This window comes from Corvus brachyrhynchos, unplaced genomic scaffold (assembly GCF_000691975.1).
Source record: "Corvus brachyrhynchos isolate BGI_N302 unplaced genomic scaffold, ASM69197v1 scaffold61, whole genome shotgun sequence".
Classification (NCBI taxonomy): Eukaryota; Metazoa; Chordata; class Aves; order Passeriformes; family Corvidae; genus Corvus; species Corvus brachyrhynchos.
The window spans coordinates 5,163,922-5,184,506 of record NW_008236478.1 but is presented as its reverse complement, the minus strand read 5'-3'; the positions used below and the strand labels follow the sequence as shown (position 1 = coordinate 5,184,506).

Here is a 20,585-nt window from a genome sequence, read left to right as displayed (position 1 = left end):
ATGAGCTAATTTAGAGGAGACTGAGACCTCTTGAAAGAGAGGTCAGGTATCAAAATACATGAGACATGCATACAGAATGAGGATAGAGTGATATAGCTGAATAAGGAATCAGTGAAAGTTCCATCGTTCCTCTGCTCCATTTGTGTGGGGTCAAGGGAATGTGTGTGCTGGTGTTCTTTATTTGCTTTTCTAAAAAATTTTTTAAGAAGCTGATGAATTGCGTTTAAGAATTCTCCCATCCCCTGATTATTTTCAGGTTGTAATTTTTTTTTTGTATAAGGAGTTTATTTTGATTTGGCATAAGCGTTGGTGTGATAATGAAAGTGATGAGGTTAATACTACAAAATTATTAAAATCTGTAGAATGAATCTAGCAGTGGGCTCCCGAGTTGTTTGAAGCCTAGAGCACATGAGTTACAAGTGGAGGTGTAGGGAGATGGAGTATTTAGTCTGTTGAAGAGAAAGCTGAGGAGAGATCTAGGGGCAGCCTACAACATCTTGAAGAACAAATAAACAGATGGAGCCAAACTTCTTGGTAGGACTGACGAATTCAGACGTGTCTGTGGTCACAGGTAGAAGCTTGGGAGATGGAGTTTTGATATTAGGGGAGAAGTGTGCTCGGAGACAGTAATGCAGTCTTGAAGGAGATTGCACAAAGAGGCTGCTGAATTCCCATCCTCAGTTATTTTGAAGGCTCTGCAGGAAAAAGGTCAATAGACCTGAAGTAGTGTTGGCAATAGTGCTCCAAGTAGAAGGCTGGACTAGATGACAACGGTGGTTCATTCCAATCAACACTTCCATCATTTGAATACTCAGCATTGTGGTGACCTGTCAAGCTAATAGGTGTCATGAGCTCTGTGTTTTGTGTAGAAATTCTTCCTGGTAATGTTATATAGGTCTCAGACTGCTGATTATGTCATAATCGAGGACTAGCAGAATTTCAGCAATGTAGAGCACAGAAGCTATGTGGCTTTTGGAAGTCATGCAGTTTTTAATGGTTCTGTTTTCTGAATTCACAAGAATTTAATCTTTTGAGATTATGTTTACATCCCATTTTAAGTTCATCTTGCAGTTTGAAGTGCCACTAGATCCTTTGAATCAAAAAGCGAATTAAAATTTCATTATACAGCCATTAATCTCATTAAATAAATTGGATGATCATTTTTTTTATTAAGCAACTACCTTTTTTAGTTTTATTTTGATGAATTAAGGAAAAGCATTACCTTGTATTTCCAGATCAGTTAACTTGAAATTGTCGTGGGACTATATGTAAGTGGCTTTAATCTAAGTTTAGAATTAGCTGAAATTTTATTCTAGATATGTGCCTTGTCAATACAAAGTTGGAAAAGAGTGGCCATTGAAAAGAGACAGTTGCAAATTAACTTTCAATTAGGTATTTTTAATTGTTTCAGTAGCATTTGGGGCAGAGACAGGAAGTAAAATTGATTCTTAAAAATTCCATTCATGTTTTTAGTATACTTGTATTCCATCAGTAGTTCAAAAGTTGGAGTTTTTAACCCTGAGTGATGAAATTTGTATGTTTAATTTATTTGCATTTTCAGAAATAATAACATTGTTATTTCATATTGTTAAATTAATTCTTCATCTTAACATCTTAGATTCAACGGATAAGTTTTGTTATTTTCTTTTTATGCTGAGGATAGCAGTTTGTGTTATTTTATTGTTTCCGTGATTGGCAGCAAAAGCCTAATTTCACAGCTTGCAGTGAGGGTGAAGGGGTGGTGGTTTTCTGCAGCTATATTCAAAAACTGTCAATCAACAGCCTCCACAGGCTACTTAGAGAATGGGTTTTCTTACTGACTTCTCCAACTGCTGCTTCATGCTGTCTTTGATTGGCACAGCCTGGCAGGGAGGATGGATGAATCTGTCACTGGCTGGTTAATTGTGTTGCTGGTCTCAGCCTGACATCAGGTCTTTGACTCCTAAGTGGCTCAATACAAAACAAATTAGCAGATTGTAGTCATATTTCTCATTCTGTATGCTTTGACTTTGTTGAATGCAGTCCATAAATCATATTGACTGACACCATAGTGAATGATGAAAGCTGCTTTTGAGACAGCTAGCATGGGTTTTAGAAAGCAGCACCGCGAAGGTGCCGTGGAAGGATGCATATGGCTAACCCTTTGGGAATTTCCTAGGAGCCAAATGTCTCTTTACTACAATTGTTCTTAGGAGAAAAGCTTTTGGGTCCTGTAAAAAAGGATTTAATATGTCAGCAGATTCTCTTTACAAGCTCCTTTGAAATATAAGAAGTTTGTCTAAGGGTTTTCTCTTTTTACAAACTTGTATTTCAGCAAAATGTGAAGGCTGGGTGAAAAAGTAGTTGCCTTTAACACTGTTAGCAGGTGTTTTTGCGTATAGAATAGGGTCCTTGTTTCCTAAACTTTACACTGATTGAGTAGAAGAATAGGTTTTGTAGATAGGAGCAATTAGCATAGGCACAGCAGAGACAATAGTAGTGTCTCCAAATGGGAGGCAACTGGGGTGGATGTGAGAAGCCTGCTGAATCTCTGCATGCTATTGAATATAGGTATTTAATTGCTAGATAACCATGGCCACCCCCACCCTCTTAAAAAATAATAATAGTAATTTAAAAAAGCAAAACAACTGACTGAGAAATAACAAACATCAAGACTGTTTTAAAATTAACTGACATTTGTTCAAGTCTGAAAAAGAAATGTTATTGCTATGTTCATGAACCTTTATTTCCTCTTCAAAATGCTTTATGGAAAAATGGCAAGGAATTGATTATGTGGTACACGTTGGAAATTCGGAGATGAATTTTTAAATAGATCCTATTTTTCAAACACAAATGTTAATTTTATTCTTTTCTGGGTATGATACATTCAATGTATTTTGAAGTGGGAAGCACTGAATTTTGAAGAGGGATAACAGTATAGTTCATGTTTCTCTTAGTTAAAATTCAGCATATTGATAGATATGCGTAGCTTTATTTTTTCTCTAAATTTGAGACTATTGAGTGATTTTTCTTAAGTATCAACTGTGTATAGTAAACTTGTAGTATTTGTTGATGTGTCATTTGAACAATAAGCCTGTAGTTCAAGTTACATAGTTGGAAATAGTTTATATGTTAGGATGCTTACATTTTAAATTTAAAATTTAAAATCAATGTTAAATGTACATGTATTGATACTTATTTAAAGTCCAAGTGGCTTTAGCCATGTCATTTCTGTATTGTAACCATTATCTTGTGCTCCAGTACTATTGATATTTGCCCGATTGTAACAATTAACTACACGTGCTTGTTAGAAATATAAAATTCTGTCATTTATTGAAGATAACAGATGAGTACACATTATTTCCATATGAAATAAACTGAATGTTAAAATTTTTCGTGACAACCTATTAATCTGGTTGAACTTTTATTACATTATAGTGGCAGCATAAATAGGACATGGAGCTGATTTGATGGAGCAGTACATTAAACAGAGATGCACTAGTTGTTCCATTAAATCAAAACGACATTTCCATTAAGTATTTCAGACATACTACACTGTAATTACATGAACTGTGGCCCATTGAGTCCCTTTCTCACCTCTCTTTTCCTTCTTTTTTTGCCTATTCTTTTTTTCTTCTTTTTGCCCCATTCATATTGATATTGTTCTGCTTGGGGAATATAGCTGCATGTCTCCCAGTATAATTGCTGTTTGGTTTGGGAGACTTTTAAGCATGCTGTTCTTGCATTGTTTCTTACATTCTTTGTTGTCAGTTCATCTATTTTGCTCAAAAGTGTTATTTGCTCTTCTGAGATTTTCAATTAAGAAGCTGACATGTCATTTTAGATAAAAAGCTCCTAACAGTTCAAGGTGTCCTAATGCTAAAAAAGAATTAGCAACAGCCATTTAATGTTTCAGTGTGAACATGAGGAGAGTTGAAGGCTTTCCATTGTATTCTCTACATTTTAATTACCTTTTAACAAATAACACATTTTTAAAGCACAAAATATTTGGGGCAAGATTTGCTTTCTGTTAGGAAAATTTTCTGTACATGGAAATTCAGTAATGTTAGTAAGTTGACTTTTTAAGGACAAGATCTGGCTCTTCAGGTGCTGGAGCAGAACTTTCCAAACTTTTTGGGACGGCGAACTGTTGTCCATTGTAATTGCTCATTACTTCTATGTGTTTCTGGAAGTCAGCAATGAATCGATCAACCTGGCTTTGCAGAAAACAGCTGGGGAACCATTGCTTCAGAGAAACAGGTGACATCACTGTACTGATGGATAGGAGTAAAACAATAGTGGTGTGTGCTCCAATAGCTCTGTTATTATGATTTGTGTAAACGTGTTGTTACGTTTGTTTCAATAGGTGTGTGCTCCAATAGCTCTGTTATTATGATTTATTTTGTGTAAACGTGTTGTTACGTTTGTTTCAATGTCATTCAACATACACATCAGTTGAAAAGAGTGGTTTCAGTACATTAAACTGCAGAGATTATCATATAGTTGCATTTGACACCCAAGATCACTCTGTTCTAAAAGATGGCAGTGCTGTGAATAGAATGGTGCCATCTGGTTTGGTGTCTGGTCTCAAGTGGTTTTCTTAACTATAAGTAGGAATTTGGTTTTTTCAATTTTTCCGTACTAAATTTTAAGTAATTTATTCAGGTTAATGTCTGAGTTTGTGTTTTGTTTTTTGATCTCATGTTGGAAAAAGTGTCTCATTTACGTGTAGATGATAAAGAACAATATTGCTAGCTAGACTGTGATTGGGAAATTATTTCTATTTTGTACAGCAGAGGGCTACATTTCATTTTGTAAGTAGTTGATCACTGACAGCACTGATTTATTAAGCACCTGAAAAGATGATGGATAATCATGAATTTTTAAAATAATTTAGCAACAAGCTTTGAGATGGAATCTGAGCAATTAAACTACCAGCAATTAGCACAAGCTCTTACGAGAAATGCCCCAACCAATTGCAATCATTTTGGTTTAAATAAATTTGGGGGTTTTGTAATTTACTGTTGTTAAAATTATGCTGCATGTTGATTTTCATTACATTCTTGCTTTCATTCTGTTTGGGTTAAAAATATTTAAATACATCCACAAAGCTGTTCATATGCTTCAGCAACTTTAATTGTCATTGTTTTGGGAATGGCCTTGTATTCATGAAGACTGCTGGATATCTGGAAGAAATATCAATAATTGCTTTAAAATATATTTAACGTAGTTCTCTGATCTAATAGAAACAAATATAATAGCTCAAATAAATAACAGAAGTGTGATCTCTCTCCTTCTAATCTAAGTTTTGTATCATTAAGACTTAGAGTGTGTATTAAAATCAAATCAGATGAGCAGTTCTTTAGTGATGTATCATTGTTTCTATCGTAAAACTTGTTGCTTTTTCTACTAGGGAAAAGTGGCCCAGACAGCTTGCATGTCAGCCTGCCAGCATCTTTCAATGTCCCTAATGCAGATGCTACTGGACAGTGAATTAAAACAAATAAGCATGGGAGCAATTCAGCAGTTTAATTTAGATGTGATACAGTGTGAATGTAAGTATATATTCCTATCTGTATTGGTCTTAACATTGAAGAAAGTTATTTAATGTAAGCTATACAGTGATCTTTTTCCATAATCTACTAAAACTTTGTCTTTTATTAAAAAAATAATATTACAGTACATCTTCTTGTAAAAATTATTTATGAGTAAGTATATTGGCATTCCTCGGAAATTTTTTTTGAAACTTTTCTTTTAACTAAAATACCTGAATTGAAACATACATTGTTGTTACTCCTAATGGGATCATAATCACTGTATCCAGTAAAGACTTAGTTTAGTACAAAATTGCCCCAAACTACTGCATAAATATTATGTTTTGATGGTTAAGAGCAAAGGTCAAATGTCTGTGAAATTTTAGTGTTCCCTCTTGAGTTCATCTATTATGATACAAATTTTAAATGTGCTGTTACATAGGGTTTCCTCACTCCTAGAACAGCTACTGCCTTACTATGCAGAGTAATAGTACACATTTACTAAACATCAGATGTTGTTTTACTGTCACTGTTTAAAATATGGCATCAGAATTATTTTATAAACTGGTTAAATCCAGCACTGAAGGCAGGATTAATTACCTCATACAAAAAAGATTAAAAAGTTGTAAAAACAGAAATTATGTGGTATTCATAATACTGACACCATAATCATTCATCTTAACAAGCTGAATGAATGCAACCACTAAACCATCATCTGCCTTCTGAACAAATAGTGTAACAGTGAAGAAAGCTTCCATTACAGTATTATTCTAATATTTAAAATACCAGCTGTGAGCAGCACAGTACTTCACTACTCTCTGTAGATGAGCCAATGCCCTGTTTCACCCTGGGATTTCTAGCAGTACAGGGGATAAAATGCATGTCTTGCAGGTGACTTTCACATTATGAACAGTATGTTCACAGCAAAGAAGGGAGAAGTTCCAATGTGTCCAGCTGTCATCTGATCTTTGGGTTTTTTCAGACCATTTTCTTCTCAGGCAAAGGCTGATATGTGCCCTGATTAGTGCTATCCTAATTTCTTACTGCCATTCTGTCTGCCATCTTTGGTTGATGCACAGCAGAAACTTTAATCAGTGAAGAAATCTTAGCAGAGTTTTATTTGATCTAAAATGATAACATTTCATTATTTTAGAGTTAAAATATAACTGTAAGACAACATGGTTTTTATATGTAGCTGTTATTCTGAGCATATGGTGTGGACAGGACATATCAAAACTTGGGCCAAAAAAAAGAAAGTTTCAGAAAGCTAGTAACTTAAAAACTGAAAAATGCATCTTTTCCACCACTCTAATTTCTAGCATGGGCCTTACAAGTGCTAATAGAATGAACTTTACTTCTTCCTTTCTGCAAGGCTTTTAAAGCATGTTAGAAAAAAAGAATTGGTTTTTCACAGAAACCCTTTGAATAGTTTAAATGCAATTATGGAAGCTTGTCAGAATAGTGTGTTGCAACAAATGACATTTTGCAGTCTGTGGAATAAAGGAGTGACACAAGATTTTGCTCGGACTGCTTTGATGATGTGGTTTCATTCATAAGGTCCATCACAGGCACATTCCAGGCCTCACTGTGATGCCCATGATTTATGTTCTTGCTCATCACCCTCCCCCAGCTTTATTCTTTGATTCTTTGGGATTAATGGACACGACAGTGACATTTCAATTAGTGCTTAGAGTGTGCGAATAATTCACAACTGTTGCGAGTTTTCTACTGTAGTGTATTAATGGGTTTGACATTTTACTTACAATGGAGTATACTCAGATGAATTTTGAACTAAGAATTTAGATGAGATGTAGAAAGTTATTAATATCTGAAGGTAAACTTTTAAAAATTCTTGCCAGTATCCTAGAATTTTTTTTCTGATCTTTAATTTTATTCTTTCTGATGTGTACTGGAGAGATCTAAATAAAATCAGGAAAATGTGATAACTTATTAGCTTTTTTCTTTTCTGTTAAAAAGCAATCAACAGTCCAAAGAACAATCCAGCAATCTGTTAGTCTGTAAGTGCTCTTCTTAGTGGCAAAGGATAGGTAGAGTGATAAGTGGACTTCCAAGAAAGGAAGGTGGAAGGGAAGGAAGTGATCTGGTGGTGAATTGTGATTTTCATTATCCTGCACTAAATTTTCATGCAGTGTAGTACCTATAGTAGCTAACTTCAAAAAGCAGCGCAGAAAATCTGGAAATATCTGATATTTTTGCTCAACAATAATACTAATAGCATCAGATGGTCTTGTCTCATGATTTGTAAGGAAAAAAAGATCATCATCATCTTGTTCTTCTTCTAGCAAGTTTTTTGTTTCCTTCCAAAGGTTCCAAACTCTTTCAGTATGATTTCAGTTTGTCCTGTTCTAATGAAAGTACTTCTCCACTTCCTCTGCGAATTCTATAACCTAGAGCAGTGTTTTACCCCTGTATTTTGTACCATTCTTTCTCAGTGGTTATTTTCCACTAGGTTGACTGAGATTCTTTCAGCACTGTTCAAAAAATAGAATGTACTAAGTCCCATTGAATAAAATCCAAAGATTAGTCTTTTGCTTGCACATTACATTTCGGTTCCCCCAGAAAGGAAACGGGTTGCGAAGGGGAGGTATTTTCTTGAAGTGAAATTCAAATGTGGGTTATTGTATCTCACTTTACAAGAAGAAAGGTGTACATAATAAAAATGAGCTTTTCAGAGACACCATCCAGATCTATTTAGCTTACATCAGCTTCTTATTAAAGAGTTAGAAGTTGTCAGAAGTTGTAATTGTTGGAAGAGCAAAATGTTTTAATGTATGTGTTTTAACACAGATGAATGGTGAGGCAGGATTAGTTAGCAGAATGAAATATGGGTGAATGGGCATCCTTCTTCACCCAGATGTGAAAGGGTGAAAAAGTTTTGGGTCTTGCCTGTAATCGAGCAAGGGTTAGTAGAGAGTTAGTGCAAAGCAGGGTGCTCTGTATTTTCCTGATCAGCCCCATGTATGGCTTCCTGACAGTCCCTCCTTCCACCCACTGTGTGGAGAGCTGCAGTATCCAAGAGCAAGTGACATCTTGAGCAAAGTGTTCTCTGCTGAGCACACACAAAAGTAATCTCCAGGTGGGCATGCCAGAAGCTGAGGAACTCAGATCCTGTTTTTCCTTGGAAAGACATGATATTCTTCTCTGGAGCCCCCTCAGTTTACCTGCCTTCTCTCCCATCTGGGCAGTCAGGTTAACTTCGCTCGCTGGCGGCCATCCTTCATGTGCCGGTCACGTATGGCAGCACGGGCGGGAGAGGAAGCAGCGAGGTCTTGCTGGCACTGGGGGCTGCTGCCTGGCCAGCTGGCAGCTCCCTCAGCAAGGCTCCCTCCAGGCGTGTTTGAACAGCTGGAGCATCCAACAGGGCTGCAAAGTGGCTGAGGCAGCTGAGATAGTCACCTGATTCTCTGCTCTTCCTTTAAAAATACTTCTGAAGCTTTGCTGTCCTGCCTATGAATCAGTGCTATGAGACTGGAGTAAAACTGTCCTAGTTTAGCTTTTGATTCAAAGTCTGGACTCTGGTTTTTAATTTCTTCCACTGAACAGCAAAACTGTTTGTCAAGAATTAGGTACTGAATTCCCAGACCAACAGAGAGGCACAACCATATGATGTCTAAAAGATGGGATTTTGAGAAAATAAAAGGAAGAGACCTGTTAATAAATCTAGAATTGCAGAGAAAATCAGTGCAATTTGCAGTTAAAGATGTCTTAAATTCCATTTAGCAGATACGGCCTTTATCTTATGATCTCCATTAATACTTACGTATATATATGTCAATTCTCATATATCCTGTGTACAAAATGTAATTACAAGATCAAAGCAAAATATTCAAAAGAAAATGGACTGAAGTAATCTTTGCAACATTTCTAGTCACCATTATAATGTGTGTGTTACCTCCCAGCCTGTTTTTGTATTACTACATATTTGTTTCGTTCGATCCTACCTTCTTTATATTCCTAAACTGCCTCTTACAGGAAGTATGTTGAGATTCTACATATTGAGGATGCATGCTGTGCCGAAGTTATTGTTCTATATGCACAGTAGCAGCAAAGCAGAGGAAGAGATGATGTTAACAAAAACCTTGTGAATACCAGATCACATAGTGTGTATTTTCAACGAATTTTTCCTAAACATTTAAGATTCTGATTCAAGCTGCCAAACAGCCACTTGTGTGTCCCTAAAAGTGACAGTTTAATGGTGATCTTTGCACTTCATTCTCCTGTGTTATAAAATTCTGGAATGCTTTTATGCACATTATGCCAAACAACCAACCATCCCCCTACCCCTCCAAATCCTCTCTAAGTCTAGAATGATTGTAGGGGGTGAATATTTTAGAAGATGTATATATGACAGTGTCTCATTACTATCTGGAAAAGGGCCCTTAGGACAAAGACATTAAGAATGTTAATCCTGTTCTTGTAATATCTTCCTAATACGCTGTGCAGTAGAAAATATTTAATTAGCTTTGTAAAATTGTTAGCAAAACTTAAAAGCCCTGCACTGAGGGTAGAGGGGGAACTGTCTGACTGTTATCATAAGTAGATTATCTTTTTGCCCTTTGAACTCATGAAATTAAAATAATGAAACAAATTCTATTGTAGTCACCTGTCAGAGTGATCCAAATGTGAGAATAAATGCTTGTGCTATAATGAGTGTCCCTAATGTTGTACATGCGTTCATAATATAAAATTGTAGTTTAAGAGAACAAAGCTGATAAAACAACTAAGTTTGGTACATTGTGTGCTTCTTGTTCCATAGCTGCAATGCTAGTAGGTATTACGTAGAGAAACAATTTTTTTCTGCATTATTTAATGCATTAGGATAAATTCCAAACTATCTTACCCTGATGAGCACAGAAAAGAGGCAAATATTTGCCCCATGGCATGGAAGAGTATTCTGGTGTAGGAATATATCTCCCAAAGTATACAGTGCCAAAAGCTGAAAAGACTTTCTTAAGGTCACACTTTTCAGTTATATTTACTTTTCAGTTCTGTAGCCCTTTTTTTGTCATTGATCTTCTTTCTCCCAGTGCTAACTACAGTTGTGGAGTGGCTGGAGGAGTTGAGATTCTGGTGGGGGAAGCTGGTCTCAGTGTACTGTGTATGAGCAGAAAGTTAGGATCAGATCAGGTGATCTGATGGGCCTTACTTTCCTGGTTTAAGGGGTGTAGAAAAGACCCCTTCTGACCATCATGCATATCCTCCTTATTAATGTGCTGCCAGAGCTCACAACTCATGTATCTCTTCTTATCTGTTTACTGTGTAGCTTTGCTTAGAATTCCATGCTGGAGTGTGGTGTTCCGTTTTAAACACTGTGTTTGGCTGACCACAGAGCCCAGCTTCACTGTCTGTAAGAAAGGTGTTCTTAGTGGCCATGAAATGCCTGCAGAAGACAGCAATGTAGACACATAAGCCTTTAGCCTGGGTTGTTCAGAGGGGTGCCCAGAGTTCCTAGGCTTAGGCATATTTGTACGGTGATTGTACAGGCTGTTTTCTCTTTGCTGCTTTTAAAGAGTTTAATTTTAGAAAACTCTGCCTATGAAATACTGAGTGTAAGGTATGTTTTTTCTACTGTTTTTTAGCTTTTTTTTTTTTAAAGGCATGTTTGTGGTCAATTAGAATTCCCTGAAAACACCTCTAGAAAGTTGGTGTTACTTATACAGTAGGAAGACCAGACAATTTAAAATTCACACTTGAATACAGTAATCAGTGAGCATTTGCCAATGTTACCAATACTTGTCTGTGACATTATAGTGGTCTCTCTAAGGCATTTGATTGCTATTTTTTATTTCTGTAGTTGATAAAGAATGAAGTTGTATTGCAGTTCAATTCATTCTCCTGTTACATGACTTTTGCACTAGTGTAATACAAGTAATAAATTCTGCTTCTACTGGTAAAGCTGCTACTCTAATACTATATCCATCTATTACTAAGCTATTCTTAAATATTCTGAGATGGTCTTAGTAGTTCCTTGTACCATTTAAGTGAGAGTCTTTTTTTTAAATTGTGTTCCGTATAGTCATTTTTAGACTTGTGGAATAGTCAATCTGAATTCATTAGTCTGCTTTAAGTTGAAACCATACATTCAGAACTAAATGTTCGAGGCCATTTTTCTACCATTGTGTTAGCTCAGACACCAGTGGTTTTCTGGATTTTACCTCCACATAATCTACATTTTCTAACTAGCCATTTAAAAAAATATATTAAGGATTTCATATTACTTCTAAATGTTAGTATTAGGAACAGTGGAGTTTAGCACTGGATGCATATGTTCTGTTTCCTCTGCCATTGAATGACCTGTTTCTCAAACTTGGAAAAAAATATTACCTTTCATTGCCTCAGATGATGCTTCTCTAAAACTATTGCAGTAGTATCTACTTTGTTTTGTTAAGAGCTCTACCTGAAGGGCGTAAGAAAAATACTCTTAATTTCTTTTGAAATAAATATCTAACTTAATTTCTTTTGAAATATCTAACCTGAGTGGGGATGTGAGGCAGTGGGTATTTGTTATTAACTTGTGACTGGGATAATAACAACAAAAAGTGTATTTATTTTTAAGTTGAACAACTATTGATTGCTTCCTGATTTAGATAAATAGCTGACTTTCTTTCACTAGCGTGTTACCATTTTTTGTATTATGATTATATTTTTGCCTGCCAATTCTGACAGCCAATTTTGGGTTCAAAATGAGCAGAAGGTCATTACTGATAAGCAGGCTGAAAAGCATAAGCAGGAATTTCAGCTCTGCTCTGACAATGGCACATGGGGCTTTCTGCCTGTTGTCTGCACATGAAACTAACTCCCACCTTAGTGTTTGTCCTTTAATGCTGTTTGGCTGGAGGTTGAGGTTTTTATAGCATGGATGCTGTAACAAAGGCAGATGTTTGAAAATACATTGACAGCCATGAAATTGGTATTATTTTGAAATTCTTCAGTAATCATGCACCTCAGGCTAAAAAATATCTTGTTTTCTGTGGTCATAATGTTACTACTGGGTTAGAATTTTAAGCAAAATTTCTCGTAATACTCCTAAAAGTATTATTCTTTAGGGTTATTGGAAGAACTGTCAAAAGGTTGTTTGTTGGTTTGTTTGGTTTTAATCACTGTGAGTTATTAGTTCAAACCATTCCTATGAAACTATGCTACCTAGCATTTACATTGCATAGAGCTTCATTTTTCTGTTAGATTAAAAAAAAATCTACATCCGTAATATTTAACCTTTTTTTTGCAGTGTTTGCTAGTTCTGAGCCTGTGCCAGGATTCCAGGGAGACACCCTGCAGTTAGCTTTCATCGACCTCAGACAAGTAAGACACTAGTTGGTGTTTTTTATCCTACTAATTTCCCCTTCTGACCAATGCTGAAGTTATTAAATTCAAGAACCTTTCATGTTTTTGCATTCCCATGTAATTAGTTGTGAAAAGCAGTTATTTGAAGTGTTATTAGTGGCACTATTCCCTGTAATTTAGCATAAAACTGTTTCTCCAGTGCGTGGTTAGGGGGCACTGTGCTACTGGTAGTACTCTTACAGGAATATTAGATTGAATTTTGGTCCTGACAATTCTGTGAAGATCCTGTGGGAAGATCCTTTTTGCAAGAGTGTATGTGTTATCCTGGTGTGTGCTGATCTGATTCCATTCTGAGCATTTGCTCCTGTCTGCAAAACTACTCCCTGGGTAGCAGAATCAGGCATCACATTATTTAACATTTCCTTTCCTGAATTTGTTACATAGAATTCTTTTAAACTGTTGGAAAGCAGATTTATTCCAACTGGATGATCTTTATTCTACATAAAATCTAATTTAATTTAATTTAATTTTAAATGCTGTAATGTTGGGAACACTTTCCCACAGATCTTGCCAAAAGGAAGGTTTTTCCAGACTAAAATTTACTAAAATCTTTGTAAATTCAGACACTATAACCACCCATAACAAATGATTTTCAAAGCCTTTTCATGCTTGAAGTTAGCTTTTACAAATGATTTATTATTTCACAAAATTGTAAGTATGCGTACCATTTAAATAGTGAAATGAATCATTAACTGCACAGGGAGGATCTTTAGCCTGCAGATGTTGATGATATTTTTCAGCACCATTATGAGCCTATCGAAGTCATTAGAAAATAAGAGAAAGTAGAAAGAATTCCATACCAAATTATCTATATAGTAAGAATATTCTTGCTTTTAATAGTTTAGTAGGTTTTTCACAGCAAGATTATTAAAGGGTATTTCAGAAGGGAAAGTTCTTGAGGCAAAAGTATTCACATTTCTCCTGACAGTTAGAAAGGACTTCATTCAACTGTCTTTTTAAATGAAAAAGTTAAAAGGAGGGTTCTCTGTTACGTTCTCGCAGTAACATAACAATGAACACTATCAACAGTGGGATAAGTGTGTACTGTGTGAGAAGGATACAGGATTATGGCTACAAGACTTGTTCATGCCACAAGTCTTGCCTTGACTAGCAGCCTTCCTCTTTTGGATTCTTTTTTACTCTCTTTTTATTGTCAGTGTTAAAAGGACTAAACATCTTTCAATTTGTACTTAGATCATTTCAGTTTAAGGGAAAGGATGTTGAGATTTTGGCACCATTTCTGTCCTCCACCTAAGTGGTATAAATCCTTGCAGAACCTATGTTTGTTTCAAGGGAAAACAATTTTTCCAGCTATGCGGGAGGGCATACTTACTGCAGGAAATAAAGATTCTTGTATATTTTAAGCACTAGCTGGGGAATATGTCACTTCAATAGGTATTATGTTGTTTATGATAGCTCTTAGTTTATGTTAGCAACTTATATTTAGAATTCTCTCAAGCACTATATAGAGGAGAGAATTTAGTTGATTTAAGATACTTTATAAACAGGAGAAGTTTGGGCAACTCTCTACTGGGTTGCAACTGGAGCTTGCAGATGTAGAAGAGTTCTAGTATATGTGATTTGGTTTGGTTTTTACTATATTTTTGTGTGCATCACCAAAAGGTATTGCAGGCACACATCAGAAAGTCCTACCATTTAGTAAGGCTTTTCAGTGCTTTCTCTCTTCTCCTTATTTGTGATCCATTTCTGTCTTAATAGGGTAGATGACAGTTCTTTTCAAGAATACTTAGAAAGGCAACAGAGCCTTTTTCAAAAAGTTCTTATAAAAGGTCATGCTTCTGTTTTTTAGTTTGAATTTGATACTTCTTCATGAATTGCAGGATATGAAAGATAAGGAAGTAGGTCCAGTGGTCAGGTTTTACCTGCCCACCCGGACTGTGCCCTGAGGTCAAACTCCTGATATTGGCTGTTTGGTACAGAGGAGCTGATGACAGGTAGGGGCTGATACAAGGGGGAAAGCTTGAACCGTATCAAAGCTAAAAGGCAGGAGATTTGGGACTCAGTGAGAGACTGTAGCTAAAAGATGGATCAGCAGGATTGCCCTCTTCTTAAAAAGCAGCTGACCTGCAAGGGAAAAGACTTTATCGTCCTGCCAATCACATGGTTGCTAATGGAAGCCAGTTATCTCAACAACAGCTTACTCACTCTGTGCTGTACTAGTGCAGTGTGTAAGATTAATGAGGATTGGGCAGTAGGATATTATAGCACATTTTACTAATGAAGTAAAGTCACAGGGAGCCAACGTGGAAGACAGAGAGAAGAGCTACACTTGGATAATTACCATGTAGGGAGGAGCAGCTTTGAAAAGATTTGCCATAGGTATTTTCAACCTAACAGTTCTTGATCCTCTGTCTTTCCCTGAAGACAATGTGTAGGGAGCCTGTTGTCCCCAGCAAGCCCACTTTCCTTCTTCCTTCCACAGACATGGAAGAGCAAACAGAAACAGAAACAGCTGGCATGAGAAAGAGTTGTGTCTAAGAAGACAATAGTAATTAGTAGCAGGAAGCTCTAAGAGGACAGAAATCACAAAAGGGCAAGCACTTACCAGTGTGCCCTTTGAGCCACTTCTTTCTCTTTATACTGTTCTCCACTTAGGCTTTTTTCATACTTAATATGCTCCTTACAGATCTTTGTAATCTGAAGAAACCCTAGTCAATAAAGATTTTTGTGCTGTTTCCATAACCACAGCATCTCAGCATCTTACCCAGGTGACTTGGTGTGGTTGGCTAATCACACATGGTGAATCACATGGATCATCTAGAAACTTGCAGCTCCAGCTATTTTAGCAGGTAGAAAATTTGGGGCAGATTCATGGTTCTGTGCAGCTGCAGTAATTGTGTCATGCCTTATGCCACTTTTCTTAGCGTATGACCTGAGGTCACACCTATGTGCACCCTTTGACCCCACTTAAAGCCACTGAGGGGCCATCTCAGCCAGGCAGTTATCAAAGTGGCATGTGCTGCGTTACAGAGATGTCTCTGGCATCTTGTGAAGATGACCCAGCTCTCCTGCAATTTGCATTGCTCTTTGACAATCATTTCTTGCTACTGTCTGTACAGGGAGCCTGGGTTAATAGTGCAGTGGCCCAAAGTGAGGGGGAATAAACTTTGGGGATTTTGCTACCAATTCAGATCTTAGGTCAATCGGAATTAACCTTCAAAAGTGAACAGGTCTTAGTTTGTTCTACTTGAATCGCCTCTGAAGAGGAAGCACAGCCTCTGATATGAATTAGTTTTTCCTGGTTATGATCTGTTCATTAGTGCCTAAAGACTAGAGTTACAGTTCTGGAATGTGAGGCAGTTTCTTGGATGTTCTGTACACCTAAGTACTGTGAGGAAAAGACATTAATATTATAATTTGTGTGTTATTCTTTGGAGAGCCAGTGTAGTATGTAGTGGACAAAAAAAATAACCTTGTGTTAGGCTCAGCAGTTGCTGTCCTAGGCCAAATGTCCTGATTCTTAACCAAGTGGGTGCCAACAAATACCTACTCTTGAAATCAAATTATTTCCTGCAGAGATATAACCTAAGCTGCCAACATAGCTTGACTTTGTTTCACTTTGGACTTCAAAGGTTATTCCTGATGTTTCTCTCCACCGTCAGCACTGCTTATGGGCTTCTTCCTCTACTGTCTCGTCTCAAACAAGCTAGCTTGATGATTGTGGAATTTCCTTGTTTTGCTGGGGTGAGGAGAACTGTGTCTCATCTGTGTTCTTTTGGCACTTAAGTACATGTGGTTAACACCCTCCAGCTGCTGTTAGTGTTGGTCCTGCAATGGGCAGCAGTCTCAAGTGGAAATAATCTATTGGTAACTCCAGAGTTAAGCAACCATAGTAGCAGTATCTTCACCCACGTGACAAACACAGAGTTTACAGTCTGATAGTGGTGTCCCTCAGATGGTAGACCAGGGGCTGTGATCAACAATGTCCATAAGCTCTGCTTAAGCATGGGGGGAAATTTTAGATGATTTTCAGCAGTTTCTGTTTGCATTTTCTCAATGTTAGAGATAAATTGGACATAAAGTCATAACACAATCAATATGATTAATATACAGAGTAATATATCATAGAAATCTTAGAAGATACATTTTTGTCAGATTTTGTTTATGATGTGTGTAAATGAGCATGTGTCACTTCTATGAACTCAAATTATTGATAGTCCACAACATGTATTCCATCTGCAAATTGATACCTGATATTTAAAAGTATAATACATTATCTTCTAATTTGGAATCATTGATAGTTTATTGGGTTGCTTGTCCATTTATTTTGTGATGTGTTTTCTGGTGAGAAGTATTGCTAACCTTCTGACCTGCAGTGTTCCATGCAACAAATGTAAATTTATTTGAAAGAGGAAATTGTTACTACTACTTAATATAGCCCTCCTCTGTCTTCCCTTTCATTAATGAGACATAGCATTGTCCTTCTGATAAACTAAAAAGAAACTCATAGTAGGTAGGAACTGTGTAACAGACCACTGGGCTTCAGTCCCAGGCGCAGGATTTTCTGCCACTAAAGGCAGGGTGACAGTTCAGTCTTCCTCACTGTTATGTTCTCAGTGTTTAATTTGAATTAATTTCCTGTGGTAGTAACTGCGTTTCAGCTCTGGCTTGTCTCCGATTCCCAAAGGTGCAGCCTGCCAAAGCTCTTGTCATCTGTATTCCCTGTGGAAAATGCTCTCGAGCTCTTCAGTAAACCTCAGGGAAGTTGCAGCCTATTGCCAGACCGGTTCACCATAACTCTTGGAGGTTGAGAGCTCTGAAGGTGTGCTCTGGCTTCCTTTACAGGCTGCCAGCCCACAGAGTGCCTAGGCTTTTAAATTAGGGGGGTACACTCACCCCAACCTCTGTGCCAAAAGAGTTTTGAACTGAAAAAACATCAGGATTTTTCAAGAGGGAGAAATCTTCAACAGTATGTTTAGGAGTAAGTTTTAAAAGCTTCAGAGTTTGAAGATAAAAAGTAAGACTTCTTTTCATAAGGCAACAGTTTGAATTTTTAATTAGAAAGTAGTATAGAACATTTCATCTTTTGCTTCCTGAGGGAAATGGTTGCTGAGACTTTCATCTTCACAGAAGCTCTTTCACAATGCTTACCGATCCCTTTTCCCCTGTTTTGCACTCCCCAGCTTCTCTGAAGAAGCAGAGGAGCATGTTACATCTGTAACATGAAGCCCAGCCTCAGGGTGCTATGTAATGGGATTTGTGCTTCTCTAGTTTTCAGTGCAATGCTGCTTATTTAGCTAAAGAAAGGAGCTCAGGTTTCAGACAGCAACAAAACAGGAGTTGCATCTCCCTGGATTTCAGATCCTCACTTTGCTGGAGGAGGAAGGCAATTCTTCCTGGACTTTCCCTTCTCCATAAATTAACTTGGCAGTAAGGCAGGAGGGCTTGAGACACACTGTGATCAGAACAGGCACATGTCAAGTTTCAATATCTCATGTACTTGCACCATACAATGGTAGCATGCATATGCATCTCTGGGTTTAAAATGACACAGTTATTTGAGTATGACTGCAAGCAAAATACATGTTACCTGGCTTGCTGGGAAGACACAATATTTCTTCAGAGTACTATATTCTTCCAAGTAGACAGGAATTCTTCACATAAATGTGGCAACTTGTTTGTAAGCACTTATATTCCCTAATGGAATCTCTTACTTTTGATTTCTCCTTCTCAGCTAGGTTCTGCAAAGCCTTTAGTAAATCACAGTAGGCTCAGATCACAAGCTGTGTGTATAGATATTTGTGAGGAAGATCTCAATCAGTGCTCTGTACACAGAAGCAAACCGGCTCATTACTGGGATGGGGTTTATACCTGCCAGCTGGTAAGAATTAGGAAGCTTTGGTAACAAATGCACAGAAATTAACAGCAGGGGGTCAAAAACAATCGTGGCTTTGGATTCACCATCTTGATAAGGATTTGCAGAATCAAAGCAGAATGGCAAGTCAGTCATTTCCTGGTAGTAAGTATTCCTACCCTGTTACTGCCAGAAACTAAAAGCACACATGCCGGGTATTAGGTGTCTGTATATTCTTTGGGACATTAAATCATTCATCAAATTCAGTGCAAAACAGATTGTATCCAGTTCATCTAAATGTCCCTTTTTCGGCAGAGAAGTGTAAATACCATGCTGATCATGTACCAGCTTTTTCTGTAGATCCTGGTGTACTAACAGTGAGGGGGAATACCTGAAAACAGGTTTGAAAACCTCGGTGTACAGATGCTGTTACTTCAGTAGCTCTATCAATACCTCACTTAACTAAAATGATATACATATGGCCATTTAACTAAAAGATACCCTATTCCATCTATGGCAAAAACCTTACCAATTTCTCCAGAGGAAAGTATAGTATATTTTGAACAAAAGGTTGTGAGGTGTAACGGTGTAATGCTTAAGCAGAATGCCATCTCTTAGTCGACTGTAAAGAATGCCATAGGTACCTGAACCATGGAAGTTATAAAAAAATAATAAAATTTTCTTATTGTTTCTTTAAGCTAGTTAATTTAAGGGATGCAATTCTCTCAGTTGTCCTCTTACCTGACAAGATACACACGAGAACTAAATGAGCTGACAAGAAATCTGTACTGTGTATTTAGGAAATGACAGAACTTGTGAAGCATTGACTCAGCTTGACTTAGAGACCTGCAGATAACAATCTTTGAATAAGAACATAAGAACAAGAACATTAGGGCATTTTTTGTTGTTAGCCGAATTTATAATTTTGGGAACTAAGGCAGGAAATCGCATTTATTGGTCTCATTTGCCATGTGCAGGTGAAACGCTTGACTTAGAACTGTGCAGGGGAGTTTTATCTTCTAAATGCTACAATCATAGAAATCACTAAAAGTTTCACTGGAGAGGTTGATCAAAGCAGATATTAAGGAAAAAAAAAAGTTGGCAAATGCTGCTGTCAAGACTATTTAGGTGGACATCTCTGAATCCCTATCTGACTACTAACTGTCACATTTAATCAGCTTTAAGCTCTTCTTGGTCATCATTACTTTTGCAAGACACAGTTAAGAAATAGTTAATCATTTAATTCAAAACCTACAGAGCTGTTGTTATGATGAAAACTTCATATCTCTGGAAAACCTTCCCATTCAAGAAAATTCATCCCATAGTTACAGAGGAAATTCCTATAAGACTGGGACCTAAATGGAACTAAATTGTGTCCTTGGTAGTTGAAGTGAAATCCCAAGAATACTCTGCACATAATGTTAGAACCCAATTCCATTTGCTTGGGCATGACACTAAATTTCTTTTATAACTGGCATGCTGTGGAACACTTACGAAGCAGCCATTTCCAAAGACATTATGAGAGAAGGCACAAAATAAACTTTATCTGGAGGTTTTATTCTTTTGCAGAAGGACCTGTTGGTAGGAAAGTGTGAGAAGGTTAACTTCTAGATAATTTCTCAATTAACAAATACCTTCCTTGAATTAGAAGTTGATCTATGCATGCTACATTTGTAAAATCCTACTTACCTTTTGAGTCACTGATATGCATTCCATTTGGTGGAAGTTACTCAATGAAACGAAGATTCTCTCTAGTTATTTTTCTGCTAGCAGTTTTGCTCCCATCCAGTCCTTGCCTTTGTCATGTAAGAAATTATGTACATGCAAAGAAGAAAGATTTGGGTGCAGAACTTCACAAGGTTTGTGAATACATTATATCAAGCTGTTGTCTT

At 37.0% G+C, this 20,585-nt stretch overlaps 1 protein-coding gene across 4 annotated transcripts in view; it reads left to right on the top strand.

The window, feature by feature from the left end:
* EXOC6 (exocyst complex component 6) overlaps positions 1–20,585 on the top strand; it is an 86,948-nt gene that overhangs the window by 49,699 nt on the left and 16,664 nt on the right. For all 4 annotated transcript variants that reach the window (XM_008643804.1, XM_017726055.1, XM_017726057.1 and 1 more), the window contains 2 exons: positions 5,393–5,534; positions 12,763–12,836. In XM_008643804.1, the coding sequence (XP_008642026.1) occupies positions 5,393–5,534; positions 12,763–12,836 (216 nt within the window). The remainder of the gene's footprint in view (positions 1–5,392; positions 5,535–12,762; positions 12,837–20,585) is intronic.